Genomic DNA, 20992 nt, shown 5'->3' with positions numbered 1-20992 from the left:
GCCATTGTCATAATCAACATTCAAAGGAGTAAGAGGTGAGAGTGGGGGGATTTGTAAAAATTTTCGAGAAACGTCATTTGCTATTTTTCAAAAACATTCTCAGGAAGAATGGATACTCAAGACAAAGGTTATCTTGTGCGAAATTCTTGTTTGTTAATGGATTGTGATTTGACAAATATTCATTATCAGTAGAAACAAATTTATCAAGTGAAAATCATCTAGTGAAGAAGAATAACTATACCCGTCAAATATAAGATTGAATAAATGCATACCTGTAAACATTATAAATTCCACAATATATCATAAAAAAAGGTGGATAGATGTCAAACAAGATTTGGACCCTTTTCCACTAAATAATTAAATAAATTATCAAAGAAGACGGTCCACCCAATTCGCGTTTGATTTTTTTTTTTAAAAAATTAATTCTCTTCTACTAAAAATGACGGCCGTATTTTCCACTTAAAAAAAAATGTATATTTCATATAAAACGGGATAAACAACTCAATTCCAAAAAGAAATGAGGATCCACGTAAATATATTATAATATGGGGGAAAAACGGTGCTTTTGTGTAGATTCTATTTAAAGAAAAAAGAGTGTAAATAATCAGCATAAGTCTCGACTTGAATAATTGTATTTTGTGTATTATAATGACAGTGTAATTGCATGTTTCACAGTGTTCATGCTGTACAGTGATAATAGACTTTGGAATGAGAAGGAGAATGAAATAGGTAAACTCACTTATTAAGCGTTTGTTAAGAAGAAGAAAAAGAGAATTAAAAGAGATCATTCGAAATTTAATGCATGCATTGACCTTGGTTTCGAAACAGAAAGAGAAATAATAGCTTAAATGAGAAACTAGAATAAATCAGAGTGCCACTGATAAAGTGAATATATCGGCGTTTGGTTGATACGAAATTACCGAAATAAATTGGGAATAACGTGTTTTGAGTGGTGTATTTTTTTGTATGGTGAGTATAGTTTATACCTATACGATTTTACTACCCTGGCTCATTCTCACACAATTGGTCGTTGTCGTTTGGGTTTTGGCACAATTTGATCAAATTCGTTGTTTTGTAGATTTTATTAGATTCTACTTCTTTCATCCATCAAGTCAGCTGTGACCTCGGTGTGTACTATTTTCATTTCATTCAAAACTCAACACTACTATTCATTCAACTAACATAGATTATTCATCTTCGTAGCTTTCAAAATGGTCAAGCACAACAATCAATTACCAAAAAACCATTTCCACAAGGATTGGCAACGACGGGTCAAGACCTGGGTTAGTGTTTATTTTATCATGATTGTATAAGAGAGTCGAAGCAAAGTGGAAAAGGAAATTGAAGAACAGTTGAAGAGATCACAGTATCATTTGATTATACATTTGGATAGATAAATGGAGGATGTTGGGAGATGGAAATGAATATTGAAAAGTTGTATGCTGATATATTAAATTCGGGAATTATAGTTCGACCAACCTGGTAAAAAGAAGTCTAGAAGAGTAGCAAGATCTAAGAAAGCTCTCGCTACTGGAGCTGCTCCTCTTCAAAGACTTAGACCTGCTGTCCGATGCCCTACTCAACGATACAACATTCGAATTAGAGGTGGGTCTATTACATATATATTTGAGGGGAAAACATTTTTGCTAACTTATGATTTATACATTATAGAGGGACGAGGTTTCACTCTTTCCGAACTTAAACTTGCTGGTATCAGAAAGAAGGAAGCTAAAGGTCTTGGAATTTCCGTTGATCACAGAAGACGATCCAAGTCTGAAGAAGGTCAAGTTTTAAACGTTGACAGATTAAAGGAATACAAATCTCGATTAGTTGTTTTCCCAAGAAAACAAGGTAAACCTAAATCTGGTGATGCTCAAGTGAGTTTTTACTCAAATTACTTTAATTGACTCCATCATGTTTCATATGCTAATTATTTTTTTTCTTCAAAAATTAGGGTGACGATCTCACTTCTCACATCACTAGAGAATCACTTCCTCTTCCTGCATCTTACACCGCTGAAGCTCCTCGAGCTATCACTGAAGAAGAGAAATCAACTACTGCTTTCGTTACTCTCAGACATGCTAGAGCCGCTCAAAGAAATGAAGGTGCTAGACAAAAGAGACTTAAGGAGAAGGAGGCCGCTGAAAAGCAAAAATAAACAATTTAAATCCATAACATTATTTTTGAGTTTGGGTTATTGTTTTTTTATGCATCTTTTTCGATTCTGTATATCAAAAGAAAAAAAAAGCGAGACATCCACACTGGGTGTATTCAGTCAGAGGTCGGATCACTAAGATAGATAGGAATATCATACTAATTAAATGATTGATGTTGATTGAACTGGCCATTTACCCTATCTCGACCACTTTGCTGATGATATAAAATCAATCAACATGTTAATTCCAATTCAATGCTCCTTATGAGTTGTCTTGTCGCATACTGCATGATTTATACCTATTTATACTTATAAACCATCATTTTAATACCTATTTTAATTCCTCACAAGAATGTATTGATTCTTTATCTCGTTACAGAAGGGTACGACTACAGTTGACTCTTCTAAAGATTATCATACCAAGTATCATTTCTATATTAGGATACAACTTGTTTGATTTCATGATATAATGCAATCAGAAATTGAGTATGTTGATAATGATCAGTTATATCTTATGTGTCATTCTTCGCATTTGGAATGATATAAGTAGAATTATATTGTAACGTATAATTATATCGTAACGTATAATTAATTTTACTATATGATATTTCACACAGCAAAAGCGATTTTAAAACTTCGTTCATAAAAAAACGAAGAGCGACATAAGGGTTCTTTCACTTAACATAAGATCATATACGTATGGATGTGAAAATCTAATATGAAAATTAGATCACTTTGTCATTTGCAGACTTATCGCAATGTTACTTGTTAATGCGTAAGCACTTTTTAAATTTGCAAGGTTGGATCGATGTGGTACTGATAATATCAGTAAATACTGGTATACAAAGTTAGTACATAGTTGATCGTTAATCCGTCCATGAAAAATTCGCGATATTGTGTAGACAGCATTGGAAGAGGGTAAGACCTGTCAAAAATGATCTGTTCCAAGCCCAACAAAATCGTGGATCCGTGAAAATAGTGGTTGGCCGTATCATCCATAAATTGACCCAGATAATTGTTGACATATGACAGCAAGATTTACATTCTTATAGATGGACCCGGGAAACCCGTTAAATAGTTATTTAATCGGTTGTGCCGAATAAGTGAAATGTTCATACCAAGTGTTATGATTGGGTTGAATTGTTATTAGCGGAATCAAATTGATGATTAGATATTCTTGGGGAGGTGGGTCCCCGTTTGTAATTCAGGGTAAATGTTATTATCATCTTCCCCAAATTCAATTCCAACGCGATATTGTAATTATGATTCAATCAATATGATTAGTTAGATTGATATGAGTAAAAGTATATCTTAAAGCATTGATCACCTTTTAATCAACATTCTATCATACTTGAAGATTTCCAATCATTTTATACCCATTTTAACCTTTTATTAATACCCTACCTCCCATCTATTCACTCAAAATGGCTCCTATGGAAAAAGGTTTCTCATGGTCCAACATTGCTGTTGGTAAGTTGAATTTATTCGAGTGGAATATAAAAAGTGAAGGAGAAATAAGCTTGTTCAGGCTCATCAAAAGTTTCTTAACGTATGAGAGTTATTAGTTACTCCTCAAAAATGGCCATTTTTTCAATTTGATTGAATGATTTATTGATGATTATGGGTTTTTGTTAATTTACAGGAGCAACTATGAATATGTTCGAAGTTACTACATTAGGTCAACCTCTTGAAGTTTTAAAAACTCAAATGGCTGCTAATAGATCACAAACTATGGGTCAAGCTTTCTCTACTGTTTGGTCAAGAGGTGGAATTAAAGGATTTTATCAAGGTTTAATTCCTTGGGTAAGTTCATTGCATACTGGATGTGGAATTAATACTGATTTATGGATTTTGTGATTTCTGTAACTCTACCTATCATCAATCTACTGCTATTCCCGCTTTCTTTTACATATGCATCTCTCTATCCTGAATTATTCAACCATAATTTTACCCGCTTATCCCCTGTTCTCATTCCCTCATTCGCCTTACCTCCCTCACCTCGCTTCATTCGACAATAGGCTTGGATCGAAGCCTCAACTAAAGGAGGTGTACTTATTTTCACTTCAGCTGAAATTGAAAAGTACAGTACAAAAACCTTTGGATTGTCACCTGCCGCGGCTGGTATGCTTGGTGGTATAGGTGGTGGTGTTGCTCAAGCTTACGCAACTATGGGTGAGTGAATCAGAGATTTCTCGAAAAGTCAGTGCTGATAATTCACTCAAAGGTTTCTGCACATGTATGAAGACCGTTGAAATCACTAGACATAAGCAAGCTTCCGTTGGAGCTCCTGTTGAATCAACTTTCAAGGTATTCTTGGATATTTATAAACGTGAAGGTATAGCAGGTATCAACAAAGGTGTGAACGCTGTCGCTTTACGTCAAGCTACTAATTGGGGATCAAGATTTGGTTTTGCTAGATTAGCTGAAGCTTCGTTAAGGAATATCAAAGGTATAAAAGAAGGTGAAAAATTAGGTGCAATGGATAAAATTTTAGCTTCTACCATTGGAGGTGCTTTAGCTACTTGGAATCAACCTATTGAAGTTGTACGAGTTGAAGTGAGTTCATATCGTCACTTCTATTCGCAAATAGTATTTTCCCCTCGTCTCGTATATTAGCTGACCTTAATTATAGATGCAATCAGCTATAAAATCACAAGATCCAACTCGACCAGCTAAGAAAACTGTTCTTAACACCTTGTCGTACATTTACAAAACAAATGGTCTTAAAGGTTTATATAGAGGTGTAGCTCCTCGAATTGGTTTGGGTGAGTTGAATATTCTAGTGTACATCTTGTAAAGCGTAAACTGAGCAACAATTTTGCCTACAGGTGCATGGCAAACCATCTGTATGGTCAGTTTCGCAGATTACGTCAAGGCTGCGTGAGTGATTTCGTGCTTAAAGATAATAGAGTCTTACTGACTCTTGTGAGTAGTATCAAGAAAACCGATTAAACAATGCTAGACAAAATGCAAGAAGACTGATCATTAATACCGCTTATTCCATTTCTGTTATATACCATTTCCTTTTTTGTCGCATAGAAGTTTCGTTTCCTCTTCTCGTATCTGATTGCTGATTTAATATTTGGGGTACAAGAGTTTGCATTGAATAATTTGGGAGTGAACTGTGCAATACATCAATTGGCTTAGTTTTATAGATAATTCCATTTCATGCATTAAAGAGTATAAAGTATAAATAGACTATATGAGAATCATAACACGTGCCGGTAGATATAGGCTTTATTTGATTCCGTGGGAGATTGAAAGCTTAAGATCGCGAACCTAGCTTTAGGCAATCCCCCACGCGTCAATCAACAGTAAGTGTTTTGTCGCTTCTTTTGTTCAATTCAATGTCAATCATACAAACATAACTATTTCCTACTTCCCCGAGCAGGTCTCTTACATCCTCAATCAATCGACAATTGGCCTCTCACGCTCTCTTGTTATAGGCAAATATAACCCGCAAGGTGAGTGGCTTGTGATGGTCTTCAATCTCGGATCGTCGTACGCCGTGCTCGGCAAGGTGATCACTGCTATATGGTCTGTAATGTGGGCTGACGATGCGACAATTTCACTCTCATTCTTCTTGTCATCGGCGTCGTGGTCCTTCCATTATCTCGAACCCACGTACGAACGCTGTAATCCAAATTGATTCTACTTCTCTGTCTCTCGACTTTCCAACGCTTGGACCGTGTTGCCTTGTACACTGACCTATTTTACACGATCATGTGAGTATTGTTCCATCTCATCCCTACTTTACCATCAACCTAATTGTTGACCTTGACAACGTATAGCAGACTCTTTTTCTACTTCTTGGCATTCATATCTCTGCATATTAGGTGCAGGACCGATTGAATCATTTCGGCTGGTCACCTTCAAATACCCTCTTAGCATACATAAGTCAATAAATATCATCATCAGATATTGCTAAAATGGCTTCATCAACTCTACGACCTCATCGATCTCCTTCTCCTTCTCCTATTCCATCACCTACAGTAAATCCTTCTAATCCAGCTAAATTGACTAGACAATCACTTGGTCCACCATCTACAACTCAAGGAGCATCAGCAAAAGGTTTTTCAGGATTAGGTATATCTTCACCTACTTCAAATACTCATCCAAGACACGTTTCTTCTGCTGCTACTATGATGGGTGGTGGTGGTGGATCAGGAAATGGAATTCATAGAGAAAATTCATTATCTCCTAGACCTAGTTTAGGTAATAATAATGGAATTACACTTCAACATCCAAGAGCTGTTTCACATGGACCAGGATTCGCTTTAGGTATGATGGGTGGTCAAAGACCAAGTAGTGAATATATTCCAAACAGGGAAAATTCTAAAACACCTGAAGGTAAGCGGTTGTGCTATACCTCTGTTATATCGCAAATTCAAAGCGAGCCTGATACATCCAAATATACTCTCACACAGTAAAAGCTGATTTGTAAAACGTTTACGTAGCCGAACAAATCGATCAATGGTTTAAACACCTTGCTAGCTGGGAAGCTACTCTTGAAGAAATGGCAGCTGCAAGTACCGATCAGAATTTCACAGAGGAATTAGGTGCAATCGAGCAGTGTAAGTGAAAATGCTATCGAGTATCGCGCTCATGTAGTATATCACTGAACAACCGTTGGCATCATAGGGTTCCGCGTTTTATCCGAGGCTGAACGAACAGCTGCACTTTATTCACTTCTCCAACACTCTACGCCAGTTCAAATACGATTCTTCCTTTCGGTCCTTCACCACATGGCTCAATCCGATCCAATGACAGCTTTACTGTCTCCTGCACCTTCCGGACCGGGTCTCCAAGCTCAAATGGAGCAAAAGCTTAACGCCATGAACATGAAATCTCCCTCTGCAGGCGGTGGAAGCGGATTCACCGGTTCTCCCAACCCTAATCAATACCTCGCTCCGGACGACGCCGCTGCGCAAAAGGCTAAAGCTAAGCAAAATCGAATATCCGCTCCTGGGACACTGCAGCCTTTAGATCGATGGCAAAGCGGTTTAGATCAGGTCGTTGAACGAGGATCCTCTCCTGGTCTGGATTCTAATGGCGGATCAAGCAGAAGTAAATCACCTATTCCTGATGCTCGACCTAAATCAACCGATTTCTCAGGACAGGCTAATCAACCCAGAAGAGAATCTGGAAACGCTTATTCAAGATCACCTCGTCTTTCTGCTGGTGGTGTGGGATTAGGCATCGGTCAACCTGAGGGGCTTGCTCGCGGTCAATCACCAGTGACTTCCCCGTTCCTCAACAATGGAAGTTGGGCAAGTATGGTAAACACCCCGATGGTACCTGGATTCATCGATCCTAAAGTTGACGGCCTCACTCAAGCGCTCAACATGGCAAATTTAGGTTTGACTAATCCCAATAGAATTCCTCTTGAAGACGCAAGGAAATATAGAAGACCAAATGCTGGAGGTGTCGGTACGTCAAGAAACGTTTCTGGATCTTATAATGATGAAGGAGAAATGGTAAATCCCAGAGCTGGTCAACCCGGTTCAGGCTTTGGTGCAACTTCCCCACTTATGGGTGGAAGTGGATTTGTCAGATCACCTGTATTGGACCAATTTAGCGGATTAGGTCTAGGTGCGGATCCCAATACTCTAGCTGGACTGGGCATGAATTTCTCAAATCTTGGTAATCTCGGTGGAATAACAGCGGCACAATTGATGGCGATGCAACAACTTCAAACCGCCTCTTCGTTTCAACAAGGTGGGTACGGTGGATCACCGAATCTAGGATCAGGTGGGCTAGGTGTGGGAGGACATAATAACAATAGGGGAGGTAGGACTAATAATAATGGCCCTGGTGGACAAGGTAGGAAATCGCCTATGCTAGGAGGAGGATCTGCAAAGGGATCACCTGCACCTGGAGCTGCTGGTGGTGGAGGAGGAGCAGGAGGTGGTGCGGGTGTAGCTGGACCAGACGATGTTGATATGAAGATCCTAGAAGATACTTCTGGCTGGTTAAGGGTATTGAGGTTACACGTGAGTTTATGCGGTGTTTGGCAATCAGTGAAAGGAAGAATGCAAGGTCGATGCTGATCATTTCGATGTGGATAGAAATATACACCGAACTTTGAAAAGATATCTTGGAAGGAAATGATCGAAATGAATGATCAAGATTTACAAGATAAAGGAATTTCAGCTCAGGGAGCAAGAACCAAGGTCAGCTTATATAGCGCGAAATTGCTATTTATCACTCGTGCTGATTTTTGTAAACCATATTTAGTTCCTCAAAGTATTTTACAATGTTCGAACCAAGATGGATATTCCTCACCCAGAAGGTCAAGAAGAATATGCACCTGGTGCTAAATAGAATTAATCAGGCTCAAAAGCTTGAATGCAAGTTTAAATGAGGGTTTTAGGAAAGAAATTTTTAGTGATAAGAAATAGTACGATTAAACGATAATTCACGAACGATTTTTGCTCTTGTTTGATTTGTTCTTTGCTCCTGTTCATACGTGCTTTGAATTGATGCATCATTATTACGAATCATTAATATTGTGGATCCTTCAAATATTGGCCGTAGTGTGGATGTCGCGATTTCTCCATGTGAAACCAAATCAATTGATATTTGTCATATCTTTGTATTAAATGTTCAACATTCTACATAAAATACCAAAGCGAGAGCTTTTGGGGTTGATAGTATTTCGATATTGTATACCATTTATCCTCTTCTTTCTTGCTTAGCGGCTTTTTTCTGTTTATCAGCTTTTGCTTTAGCTTGATCAGCCCTATAAAGAAATATCAGTAATCATCCGAAATTAAATCCTTCGCTCTTTGGTGAATACGGAATTTGACGGAAAAAACAAAAAAGCTAACCTTTGTTTTTCTAATGCAGCTTTATCCCTATTTCTTATAGCTTGAGCAGCATTTTTTTGAGCTTCTCTTTCCATTTGAGCTCTATAAGCTACTTTATCTCTATTCAAATTAGGAGCAAGTAAATCAACTAAAAATTAAGAAAGGTTTTAAATCAATCAAAACATTTTAGCCAAATTTGTTTTTTTTGATGATTTTGATTTTAACTTACTTTCTTGTTGTTTTCTATATTTTTTCTTTTTACTATCTAATCTTAAAGCATCTTCTATCATTTTTTTTCTTTCTTCTGCTAATTTTTTTTCATCATTTTCATTTAATTTTCCACCTTTTGATGAAGAAGAAGAAGAAGGAGGAGGTGCATTTGGATCTCTAATTGAATTTAAAATTTTAGATTGTACTTCATCAATTGATGCATCTATATAAGCATATTGACGTAATAAAGCTTGTTTTTTAATTTGTTTCAATTCTTCTTCTGAAAGTGTTGATAATATATCAGAAGGTTTAGGAGGTGGTGAAGGTGATTTATCTTTTTTTTAAAAGAAATTAAATAATTAAATAATTAAATCAGCATAAAAAGTTGATCATGTTTTTAGAATTTTTTGTTTTTGACAAACCTTCTTCTTCTTCTTCTTTTAATCTCTCTTCTTCTTTTATCCTTAATCTATCTTGTTCATCTATTACTTTAAATAATAATTCATCAATACCTTCTTCAGGTAATATACCCTTTAAAAAAATAAAAAATCATTATATCAATTCGTAATCTTTGATTAAGACTAAGACTGAAAAATCACATGAAATAATCAACTTACACCTTCTACTACACCTTCTAACATCCCTTTTACGCCTTCTAATTTTTCTTCTCTTTCTAATCCCTCTTCTTCAACGAAACGAGCCATCATTTCAACCTAATTCATGTCAAACAAAATCAATCATTAATTCGGTATTCTGCTTTTCCCTTTCCAAAATCACGAAAATTTGACGGGTTTTTTTAGAGTTCACATGATCAAACATAGTGATATTGATAATACTCACATCATCTTGAGGTACAGATAAAGATAAATTTGTTAATTGTTCAGTTATATATCGTTCTAAAGCTTGAGCTGAAGATTCAGCTTCGTTCGGAAAATGTGACATTGTTTAAATCAGTGTATCGCCTTGAATTTGGTGAGTGAATTTTTCCTGCCGCAATCGGCTTCTTTTATTTGTTTGATGATGATTGAATGTGTGGATGTTTTGCCAGACATACAGAGATACCTTTCGAATTTGAACTTTTAAGCATTTATTGGTGTTATTGCATTGTCAAAGTGGAGGCAGGCCTAAGAGGCACAAAGTAAATGTTGTTGATGTGGCGAATTGTATGGGATCCTCGAAATATCTCTCTTGATATTCTGCCTCGATGGAGGCATGATGAATACTTAGAGACGGGTGTAACGGACTACTCCTTATTGAGTATGGTCCTTTAGGTAAAAGCGTGAATATCCTGCATCGTGATCTTTCCATTGTTCAAATATCCTTTCAACAAGTCGATTTCCAATACAAGCTCCTCCTTTCATATTTGATCGGTCATACGCATCGATTTTATACTACCATATTCAGGAGCCATGTCTAGATTATCATTGTCATGACGATCATCTTGAAAAGTATTTCTCTTTTCATCTCCATCTCCTTCTATACGATGAAAAGAAACCATCATTTATGAAAGGATAAACATATCGACTCGATGACTACTATGTTAACAGCTAGAATGGGAAATACCTTATAATGGTGTCGTCAAGAACTATCATCAGGCATCCAGCTACAGAAATCATCTTTTAGAATTGATTCTGTCCAGCTTGTTAGACTTGAATAATTGTAAGCAAGCCGATTCGTCCTCTGCCTCGACATTCTCGACAACGTAAGTTACACTTCCATTGCTATATGTATGAAGTCTAACATTGACTTGATACTTAGTGTAATCATTTCAATATGTCCTTTTCTGCGCCAAGCAATTATCTTGATGAATCATCCACCCAAGAACAGTATGATACAACCCCACTTCATACTTGTACGACGTATGATCAAGCTCCCTTTCCAATTAGATCTAATCACGTAACGTCCTCACCAAACACTGATGGACAGTCCTACAATTCCATTCCTACTACCTGTTCTTCATCATCTGATTCATATTCCAGACCGCCAGACAACCAACGCCCTGTAGATTTGCCACACAACGATGGATCTAGGCCCTTGATTCCACCTTATGGTCCTCATTTACCTCAAAGACCATGTATTCCACCTCATGGACCATGTGTAGGACCTATTCCCCCCTATACCACTACCGCAAATAACAATATACTCATTGGAAATGATCGACTTAATAATTCTAATGATAATTTGACAAGATCACATTCAGCTCAACAAGGATTACCTATCATGAACTTTCAAAATTCACCTCCAGAATACAATTTAAATTCACCACCAGAATATAAACTTTTACCTTCTCCTTCTGAAAATACATTACTTTTATATTCACCACCAAATTTTACAATTTCTACTTATCCAAATAATAATATTGAATTACCTTTATATACATGTTATAATTGTGAAGAAAGTTTCTCTCATAATAATCAATGTAATCAAAATAAAGAAAAATTAGATTGGTTAATTGTTTTTTTAATTATTTTAAATTTTTTCGTATGGGGTGCTGTAGCTTATGGATATTATTGTGAATTTAACGGAACCGGAATATCAATTAATTGGAGAAATGTATTAACAAATTGTAAAGGGAATCAAGGAATTTCTAAATGGGGTAGAGTTTGTTTAGGTGAAGAATGTGAATGGGCTTTAGTTGATTGTTAGAATATTCAATTTCCTTTCTACATAAGATAGGAGTAGGAGAATTTGATTTTTTCTTCTTGTAATTTTTCTATCATCACAATTTATCGCTTTCTTGTGTTGTATCTTGTGTATAAAACACCAAATGTATTCTGTAATACTCGATATCAATAATTACTCAGCTTGCAATCACAAGATAAGCAGCAACAAGTCAGACATGACACTTCTGCCAACGACTGAATACACTAAATGAAACATGTCAATGGGCTAGATTTGGTCAAATAGCTATTTTTTCATTTCGTTCAGATGCTATACATACGTAGCATCTACTTCTCTTCGGTATACCCTCTGGCAACCCCACTTCGACCCTCTTCTAGCAGACTTGGCTCATCCATTCCATATCTAGGTTCCAATCCCTTAAATTCTCTCGAAGCTAAGAAATTACTACCAGCTGATTCGAGTCTTGCGAGATCGAAATTCTGGTTTCGTAATGTTAAAGCCTGAATACCTTCGTTCGGTACTAAGTCGTAAGTCAATTAGCTAACTCATCTGAACGGATTTGATCACTTAAATTTCAGATTGCACTCACTTTCAGTTGAATCTGTAGTACTGTGGAATGTCTTTTTGGTTCGCATCTTTCCTGTAATCAATGAAAAATGAGGATCTCCCTCGTTATCATCATCCTCATCATTCCTAAATTGATCATTATCGTTCTTCTCTTCATTTATCTCTAGTTCTTGAGCCTCTGAAAGATGATACATACATTATGAGCATAAATTACCCTTTTTAAAGTAAAAATCACAGAAGCTGTACAAGTATAAAAAAACAAACTCACCTTTTAAAACTTTACCTAAATCTAAAGTCCATTTTGAAGGATTCCAAATATGATTTTCACCTTTTAAAGCTAAAGTTAATTCCCAAGGTGTAATAATTGGTGCTAAAAAATCTTTTGTATTATCAACTAAACCACCTTCATTACATCCAATTAAAACAAAACATTCAATTTCTGAAAAATTTGCTAATTTAGCAGGATTTAATCTTCCAACAGATAATGTATATGATTTTTTTTTACATTTTTTTAAATCTTCACGTAATTGTTCTAATAAAGGTTGTGAAGATTTTAAACCAATATTTGAAACTATTAAACCAAAAACATCTGCTGATAATGCTTGATGTAATGCGAATAAACGTTTAGACAGTAATTTAGATGTTTGCCGATGTAAAGACATTACATTATTTGAAATAGGTGAATAGATATATAGCTATATCGTCACGTATTGAATTTAGCTAATATCCCTCCTATATCCTGGTATTTCGTTTGGAGGATTAATTTTTACTCACTGGATTATTAGCATGAGTCATCTGTAAATTCATACTGCTTCTACCTTCTTCACCGATATACCAAAGTATACAGTCGTCCAACTCTAGTCCAGCGGGTGGAACGATGGATCGTAGTGCTGGAGCTTTCCCTTTGAAGTCTTCTTTCGTCGATGAAGTTGATGTTTCTTGTATTGTAGCGAAACTGACAGGATGGGAGAGGTTTTTAGTGAAGGTATCATTAATTTGGTCTAACCAAGCAAATTATTGGTCAGATGGGCACAGTTGTGCGAGATGCTTCTTGATCCTGATTAGGTCAGTTCGGGAGTCCAAATCAAACTCACCTGCTAGCCAGTCAAATGCTACATCCCAAACTACGATAACACCTTTTTTAACACTTTCTTCAGTCAAATCTTCTTTACTCGCTTCAATAAATCCAGCGACAGCATGTTGAACGTCGAGTTTACGTCTCGGAAATACGTAAAATACAGGTAAAGCATCGGTACTTCGTCAAGGATAATCATCAGGTAATCGTTTTTGACAAATTAATAAGTTTAAGGTATACTCACGGTGTTAAACAAGCATGTCCATAATGAACTAAGAAATCAGCCGGAAGATGTAAACAACTTAATACATCAGGACAACAACTAGCAAAAAAAAGAGAAAGCATTCATCAGTATCTAATCAACAATTAAGAATTTGTTGAAATATATTTTCATTACTCACTTTCCATAAGTACTATCAGCTAAAATATAAACTTGAGCACCAGTATGTTGAATTTTAATTTGAATTGATCTAAAAACTTGTACGGAACAAGGTAAAAGTTCATCTGAAAATTGTAATCCAATGATTTTATATCCACCTTTTATAATTCTTTCAACAGTTTCTTCAACTTTGAATGCTTTTTCAATTGTTATATTTGAATCTTCATTACCATTTCCCATTGAACTTGGACCTGCTATTGCATTTTCATTTATTTCTTCTAATTCAGGATGAATTAAAGCGTGTTCTGCAGGTGTTGAGAATGCGTCTGACATATTGGTCGCTCGGTGACGAACAGTAGATCCCTAATACTCCTAATACTACAGTCACTTCTCGTTGCGATGTATCTTTTCATGAATATTTTATGAAGATCCTCAAATCACTATGCTTATATTGGTCATCTATTAAACAGTTTAACACGCACAGACATCAATCAATAATTCCAAAATATCGTTAAATCTCGGTCATCGCCGCGTCAAATCACGTGACTCTGTTTTTTTCGTTTTCCATCTTTATATAATGGCCGTTTCTCGGTAAGATTTTCATCTACGGCCATAGAATCCAGAAAGCACCGGGTCCCGTCTGCTCCCCGCAGTTAAGTTGGATATCGCTCGGTTAGTACCAAGGTGGGGGACCACTTGGGAATCCCGGGTGCTATAGTTTTTGTTAATATTCTCGATAAATCACTTTTTTTGGGACTGGAATGTTTTGGCTTCACTCGCTATAAGATCCCTATGAGATATGCAAATATGACAACAGAGATCAAATGATAATTGCCCTAGCCTAGTTCTCCCATTTACCTTCTGCTTTCCCTTCATCTCCGCTTTCCTCATTGAACTCATCTTCCCTCTCCCACCCTTCATCCTCCTCATCCTTCGATAAAGTATTCCCATTTGTAATTTCAACAAATTCTCCATCGTTTCCCCTTTCGAAATTTCTCTTGGGCTTCTTATCGTTCCCTTGCCTTAATAAATTTGATTTTCGTTTCTTTTCCACTTTTTCAATTTGTGAGGAAGTTGCGATCTTCTCCTTCACTCTACATACTTCTACCGGTATACCAGAGGAAAGCAGGACATCGATCCATACCTAAATAAACATCTCACATCAATACCATTCTATCACATCTATTGTAAGGTCAACTCACCTTCTGCGTTTCAGACAAACTATCTCCTGGTCCTTTAACCTCCACAAATCTAGCTTCTTTTTTCTCGTAATTCCATACTCTACCATTTAGTCCTTCCATCAGCAACACCGTCAGATTTTTACCAAGAGCCGTTTCGACTCACATCAGATCAGGAACACCAGAACATCTATGTCTATACTCCTCAGCTAACATTCTACACACTCCACTCATTGCACTTCCTCCAATACATTCCAAAATCTCTTGCAAATCCTCCGAAGTATATTCCCAATTCACACCAACTGCCCAAGTGGCTTTTGGTCTTTCTCTGTCATCCACTTCAGATAACATCTCTAATGCTTTGGAGGTCTTTGACATCTCTTCCAATCTAAATTCAATCGCTTCTGATCTGGAAGGAGCGAAAGTGTCTTCTCCTAAATCCAAAGGAGCAGTCTGGTAAGGAGTTTCGAATGCACCGGGTAAAGGCAAAAACAGGACTGGCCACATCAACAGAGTGAACAAGGTCGTAAGGATCGACGATTCTGAGTGAAATCTAACCATCGCAGATCAATCAGTCATATTCCAGTGAAAGAGTCCAGTTTGCTTACCCCTTGTATCCCTTGTTTTCCCACCACTCAAGGACCCATCCTTCTACTGTGACTTCTCCTTCTCTACCCAGCCAAACGGATTTACCAGTTTGTTGTACGCCCATACCGCCCGCTCGAATCTCTTCGTCGCCCATACCTAAACTAGCTTCTCTATCTAATCGTAGACTTTCGGATCGACCTCGAAGTTTGGGTTGTCCCATGTTTTCCAATACTCTCGGGGCGGTTATTTCACGAGTCTCGCATTTTGTCAATGCCGCGTATGAGATGTGTCTTTCATCAGAAGGTAAATTGAGTTTATTCTCGAGTCGTGTCAGTCGCCGCGATAATGCTGGTCGATAGACTGAATGGTTTGAATGAGCGTCAACCTCGGGAACATGTCAGTATTAGAGGAAGCTTACTCATATGCGTATCCTCATCCAGCAGTGCATCGATACAGGTCTGAGTGGCGTCGCGTAATTTCTCCTCTTTCTCCTCAGGAGTCGCATTGTAGTGGTTCATCAAAACAAGAGCTAGTCGATCATACCATGCTCTATTAGGGACTAAATCAGCATGAATCCGGTATGATCGGCTACATGTGAAAAATTCGGATAACTCACCCTCGCTTACTCCTTCTCCATCTTCTCTGGGCCAGTAGAGCTCTCAAAACCATACACTCCGCATCGTATTCATGCAATATACCCAGAGCAGTTGCGCCCTGATCCATCCGATCAGCTGAGTTAATGGTAAACGGTGAGTGCTAATCCTCACCTTGTACACAATTCTAGTCAACACATGACCTATACGTTCCCGTATCAATAATATTTTACTTATCAATCAGGTCTGAGGTGACTCACCGGTTTTGAATCGATCTCCTACCAAACCACCTTTCTCCGTCCCATAATCAACCTCATCACCTCCTTGACCATCTACAAGATCTTTCCAAACATTCCACACACCTTCCCAAATATTCTTAACGATCTTCGCTCCTTCTGTCCTACTTAATATGGGTTTTTGTATATTACCATAACCAGGTAATGGTGTTTTACGCTGTTCTGCCCAATTCTCACCTAATGCATCTGAAACAGTGGTTTCCCACCCTACAGCTCTTTCCCAAATCAACAAGTCATCCCTAGTTGACCATATCAGGCTTCGAGTCGGACTACCATAATTTGGATATCGTCTTTTATGCGATGTGACCAATATAGAGGGAAGCATTAGAGAAGATCCTCCTGTGGTGACGGGTGGCGTTCTCGAAAAGATCAAATTTACTCTCGCTATTAGTGAATGCAATTCTTCGGATAGTTGGATTGCAGAAGATCCGAGATATGGAAGAAGTTGGTTGATCAAGAGTGATTCTGAAGTGACTTGCGAAGTGTTCCCAGGCGATCCGAATGGTAATCTGGCTTGTTGATTACTCTTTTCCGCAGTTCGCTGTTTCCCTTTCATAGGCGTGAAGCTCAAGACCGTTTGCTTCTTGGCCATTCCTCGCAGAGCGTTCATAGTAGATTCTCTATTCATCAAAGCTGAGGGAGGAATCTTCTTGGCTTTTGCTATCTTCTTTAAATCTTCAGCTGAGATACAAGACATTATTCCGTCTAATGTCAAATCTTTTTCTGACCGTGCAAGGGTAACTATGGGAGGTGGTGGCTTTGGTGTGAGTGAAAATTCCTCCATCACAGGTATTCGTGTACCTGTTGGGGATATCGAGGAGTTGGTAGTGGATGATCCATTCGATACCGATCTACTCCTCTGCGGCATTTCAGGAGGAGGGGAAGGTATAGCTTTCCCATCATCGTCGATTTCGACTCTTCCCACTTTGCTTGCCCACAAGCTCTCTTTCAACGCTTCAGCAAGATCAGGATCCGCTTTCTCCTCTTCTGGTGTCAAGCCTGATGATAACGATGACCAAGGCTTCAACTTGGAATTCACTGGTAATTTACCTCGAGCCTTGGCAGATAGCGGAGTAGGATAGGATTTTGTCGGCGCGAGAGGTGTCATAGGTAATCTCGATGGTCCTGCACCATTGACTAGTGGTTCTTCTGTTATAGGTTCTGAATCGATGATTTCTTTGGGAATGGGTAGGAGCAGAGATAAAGCTTTCATAGCTCGTTTCACGCCTTCTTCACCTATCTCTGCGGAGTATGCATTTACCAAATTTGAATAAGGGTGGATTTTACAGGGTCTTCGCAGCAGTAATCTAGTGAGAAGGTAATGCGGTTCGTCTATTAGGTTTCACGAAATATATAAGCTTGTGATTTTGACTGATACATATACACCAGCTTACAAGCTAAGTTCAAGATATGTTTGAGTATCCAAATTTCTCCAGGTGTGAACAAGTATGCTTCCGATTGTATCACAGTGTTGATCATCTCTATAATTCAGACAACATCAGCTGCTAACTCAATCATTCAGAAAGATCTGCAGCTCACCATCGAAAAGCTTCACATACATCGATATCCTTCCTTCATCTTCTGACACATGAGCTTCGGATCTTCGTTTACGTGGACTTGGTTCCACCTTGGCTTTCGGTGTCAGGTCATATCCATCTCGTTCTGCATCAGGCGAGGGCGTTGGACTAGGTGTGATTGGGAAATTACCTGAAGAAGGTAGAGGAGGCAATGTGAATGAAGGGGGAGGTGGAGAAGAATTCATGGTGATCAGACTCCAAGAGGAACCCTCCTCTACTCTTGAGCCGTAGTGAACGCTGAGTTGAGCCAATGGATATTACAAATATAACCAAAGTCAAAAGATGGAGGTAGTGGACGTTCCGGGTAACTTTTGATTGACATCATCCAGACGCGCAAAAATCACAAATAACAATACGCGGGTCAGCCTGATACTCAGCCTTATACTTTGTAATTTGATCCCGTCGATGCTTCCAGGAATCAGGCTGACTTTGGATATAATCCTCCAATCCGGATTGATCGAATGCAGAGTTGGATAATTCAATGTTGAAGATTAATGATAATCGCATTCACTTCACCATAACAATTACTTCCCCTCTGCCTCGCAATCCTCAACATTTTCCCTAAGCAATCGTCATCAACATGCTGCGAGCTTCTCGAGTCCTCCTTTCCGCCTTACGGTAAGTCCTTCATTATTTCATCCTCTTCCCACCTACATCTTTCTCAAGCATCTTCCATGAATCACACTTAGTCGACTCATAATCTCTTATATCAAATACTGACTCTAATCATGTATCTTAGTCCGCTCAAAGCTACAACAGGAATAACAGGTTTAGAAGTTCACCCTGATCCTATACCAGCATTAAAATCAATTTATTCTTCAACATTAACTACATTAAACTCTTTACCACCTACATCAGTATATAGACAAGCTACAGAAGCACTAACAAAACATCGATTAAATATTGTGGAACAATCAAATCAAGATATTACAAAAGTAGAAAGTGAATTAGGTAAAATAATTGAAGAAACTTTAGAGGAAGCTAAAACAGAGCAAGGTTTGGCTGCTAAGATGATAGAATGGAAATCGTGAGTCCCAGTTTATACGAATGATAATTCGAGAATATAGCGAGTCATTCGATTATCAACGAAAAAACTGATTTTCCATCTTTTTAGGTGGGAGAACCTCGAACAAGAACCTCATCCGGATCAATGGCGATACTTTGAACCAGCTAGTGATGTCTAGACAGAGTTTCAGTAGTGAGGCTACACATATTGGATGCATATATCTGTCATATTCGATTACTAGGAGCCGTCAACAATGATTATCCCCAGCATGCCTTTAGCCAGAAATACTACGTCATTTCCGATTTGCGAACTCTCTCAAGGATCATGAACTTGTTCAGGGGCAGGATGAAGTATAACACCCCCAGGTGGTACCAGCTCCATTCTCTCCGAAGAATCATCCTCAAAATGCAAATATACGCTTTGGTCACTTCCTAAGATGAGACTTGTTTTTCTAACATCTTTGTTCCTATCCGCAATATCGTGAGTTTGGAGGGTAAGAGTAATTGATTTCTCATCGAATTTACTGGATACTTCTCCACATAATTGACTTTGATCAAATGTTTCCCCAATCTTACGATTGCTGGTCGTGTTCTCTCCACATGACATATCTTCGTAAATTGATTTCGCATTTCTAATGACATGCGCGGTGTGTAAAGTACGACATTGGTACATGAGATCGTGATCGTATAAACTACTGGAAACTGCCTCGAATGACTTACCAAATGTCGCTTTATAAGAATATAAGGTGTTTAGAATTTGCTTTCGAACAGCATGTTCAGGCAAATATAAACCATAGACAGTATCATAAAGAACGGTCTTTCCTGGGATATATTTATAGATGCTGCCATTGATGACTGGGTAACAGGAATCTTCTGAAAGATCAATATTAGGATCCGAATGCGTTTTACATTGGAATTTCAGTTGTTTGGGTATTTTACTTATGCCATTGAAGAATTTCTCAAGCTCTTCTCCACGATTTGCGGATCTATGGGAAGTGGATAATTTGTCTGGATCGTATTTGGTATCGCCCTCTGGCAAGTTTGGATGTCTCCAAGTCTGTGTAGAACGGTGTAAGTAATGATCAAGTGGCGAATTGGCAAAGTTCCGCACAGTACAGGGCAGTCAAGTTGTGATGCAGCAAAAGACTCACCTCGACGATGCTAACGGATTGAGCACTTGAATCGCCTTTAGAGTCCATGCTTCTTACTTTGGATTATCGTGAACGATAACTTGAGGCAACATAAAAAAAGCTAGAAGCTGATGGTATGAACAGTTACAGATGTATCGTAATGCTCGTAATTTATAGCCAGAAACCGCTTAAAATGCCTTCTTAAACTTTCCTTTATTCACTTCTATCCTTTCTACAGTAAACTTCTATGTATCTGATCTATGACATCAGCTCACCTAGTAGCTAACGTCATCTGTCAATTGCTGGATCTGCGATAATTCTATAATAACGGTCTATCCATCGGGACTTTTGGTTGGTGGGTATCAAGTATCACTACGTTGGCAGAGTATTCTCATGAACGACTATAGGAATGAGAGAATTTCGACTTAACTGCATACAATCCACACCTGAATGTTTCAACGGATGTTACCTAGATTTATGTAACAGTATGAGAAATTCTGATTGCTAATTTTTTAGGTCAAGTTGGAGTTTTACTAAATTATAATTCCTTTCTTGGCTCAACTACAACTACATAAAGGTAAGGTATGTTTCATGTACGTCATTTAATACAGATTATAAAATCGTCAATACATGCCGGTTTCTTGCATGTTCCGTCCGGTATTAGTGCCATCAATGGATTTTTCTGTGGAGTTAGGGCATAGACCGCAAGTACTGTACAGCGTCATCCAAATGTCTTTCTTCTCAGAAGAATCCTTTCTCAAGTGACTTCCTGCCACAATGGATTTTAATCACGAAAGCTCGAAGACCA

General features: G+C 38.0%; 9 protein-coding genes and 1 non-coding gene across 10 annotated transcripts; 6 read left to right on the top strand and 4 right to left on the bottom strand.

Annotated features, from left to right (window-relative positions):
* Positions 1-1211: 1211 nt before the first annotated feature.
* I206_100056 (60S ribosomal protein eL13) lies at positions 1212-2158 on the top strand (the record flags this gene model as incomplete). Its single annotated transcript, XM_019159555.1, has 4 exons — positions 1212-1283; positions 1470-1605; positions 1672-1877; positions 1955-2158. 4 exons carry the CDS (start codon positions 1212-1214, stop codon positions 2156-2158), a joined length of 618 nt encoding a protein of 205 aa, XP_019007419.1.
* Positions 2159-3579: 1421 nt separating this feature from the next.
* On the top strand, positions 3580-5039 carry I206_100055 (uncharacterized protein; the record flags this gene model as incomplete). The annotated part of the gene is made up of 6 exons (XM_019159554.1): positions 3580-3625; positions 3798-3958; positions 4174-4327; positions 4380-4711; positions 4788-4920; positions 4984-5039. The coding sequence occupies 6 exons, from the start codon at positions 3580-3582 to the stop codon at positions 5037-5039; spliced, it is 882 nt and encodes a 293-aa protein (XP_019007418.1).
* Positions 5040-6084: 1045 nt separating this feature from the next.
* I206_100054 (uncharacterized protein) lies at positions 6085-8479 on the top strand (the record flags this gene model as incomplete). Its single annotated transcript, XM_019159553.1, has 5 exons — positions 6085-6505; positions 6613-6729; positions 6797-8148; positions 8224-8328; positions 8393-8479. The coding sequence occupies 5 exons, from the start codon at positions 6085-6087 to the stop codon at positions 8477-8479; spliced, it is 2082 nt and encodes a 693-aa protein (XP_019007417.1).
* A 351-nt stretch (positions 8480-8830) lies between these two features.
* On the bottom strand, positions 8831-10116 carry I206_100053 (uncharacterized protein; the record flags this gene model as incomplete). Its single annotated transcript, XM_019159552.1, has 6 exons — positions 8831-8897; positions 8986-9112; positions 9194-9508; positions 9597-9705; positions 9792-9887; positions 10015-10116. The coding sequence occupies 6 exons, from the start codon at positions 10114-10116 to the stop codon at positions 8831-8833; spliced, it is 816 nt and encodes a 271-aa protein (XP_019007416.1).
* Positions 10117-10947: 831 nt separating this feature from the next.
* Positions 10948-11820, top strand: I206_100052 (uncharacterized protein; the record flags this gene model as incomplete). Its single annotated transcript, XM_019159551.1, has 1 exon — positions 10948-11820. One exon carries the CDS (start codon positions 10948-10950, stop codon positions 11818-11820), a length of 873 nt encoding a protein of 290 aa, XP_019007415.1.
* Positions 11821-12122: 302 nt separating this feature from the next.
* On the bottom strand, positions 12123-14150 carry I206_100051 (diphthamide biosynthesis protein 2; the record flags this gene model as incomplete). Its single annotated transcript, XM_070202118.1, has 7 exons — positions 12123-12316; positions 12386-12541; positions 12632-13058; positions 13138-13364; positions 13458-13618; positions 13683-13760; positions 13840-14150. The coding sequence occupies 7 exons, from the start codon at positions 14148-14150 to the stop codon at positions 12123-12125; spliced, it is 1554 nt and encodes a 517-aa protein (XP_070058219.1).
* A 272-nt stretch (positions 14151-14422) lies between these two features.
* On the top strand, positions 14423-14537 carry I206_100050. The gene has a single exon (XR_002021945.2). It is a non-coding gene; the product is annotated as a 5S ribosomal RNA (ribosomal RNA).
* A 121-nt stretch (positions 14538-14658) lies between these two features.
* On the bottom strand, positions 14659-18234 carry I206_100049 (uncharacterized protein; the record flags this gene model as incomplete). Its single annotated transcript, XM_019159549.1, has 10 exons — positions 14659-14961; positions 15020-15098; positions 15162-15548; positions 15604-15943; positions 16002-16132; positions 16200-16297; positions 16351-16379; positions 16437-17804; positions 17867-17953; positions 18012-18234. 10 exons carry the CDS (start codon positions 18232-18234, stop codon positions 14659-14661), a joined length of 3045 nt encoding a protein of 1014 aa, XP_019007413.1.
* A 395-nt stretch (positions 18235-18629) lies between these two features.
* On the top strand, positions 18630-19233 carry I206_100048 (uncharacterized protein; the record flags this gene model as incomplete). Its single annotated transcript, XM_019159548.1, has 3 exons — positions 18630-18667; positions 18789-19076; positions 19164-19233. 3 exons carry the CDS (start codon positions 18630-18632, stop codon positions 19231-19233), a joined length of 396 nt encoding a protein of 131 aa, XP_019007412.1.
* A 137-nt stretch (positions 19234-19370) lies between these two features.
* On the bottom strand, positions 19371-20253 carry I206_100047 (uncharacterized protein; the record flags this gene model as incomplete). The annotated part of the gene is made up of 2 exons (XM_019159547.1): positions 19371-20111; positions 20206-20253. 2 exons carry the CDS (start codon positions 20251-20253, stop codon positions 19371-19373), a joined length of 789 nt encoding a protein of 262 aa, XP_019007411.1.
* Positions 20254-20992: the final 739 nt, after the last annotated feature.

Source organism: Kwoniella pini, chromosome 1 (genome assembly GCF_000512605.2).
Source record: "Kwoniella pini CBS 10737 chromosome 1, complete sequence".
Taxonomy (NCBI): domain Eukaryota; kingdom Fungi; phylum Basidiomycota; class Tremellomycetes; order Tremellales; family Cryptococcaceae; genus Kwoniella; species Kwoniella pini.
The sequence above is the reverse complement of the archived record's forward strand: the minus strand, read 5'-3'. Positions and strand labels throughout refer to the sequence as shown.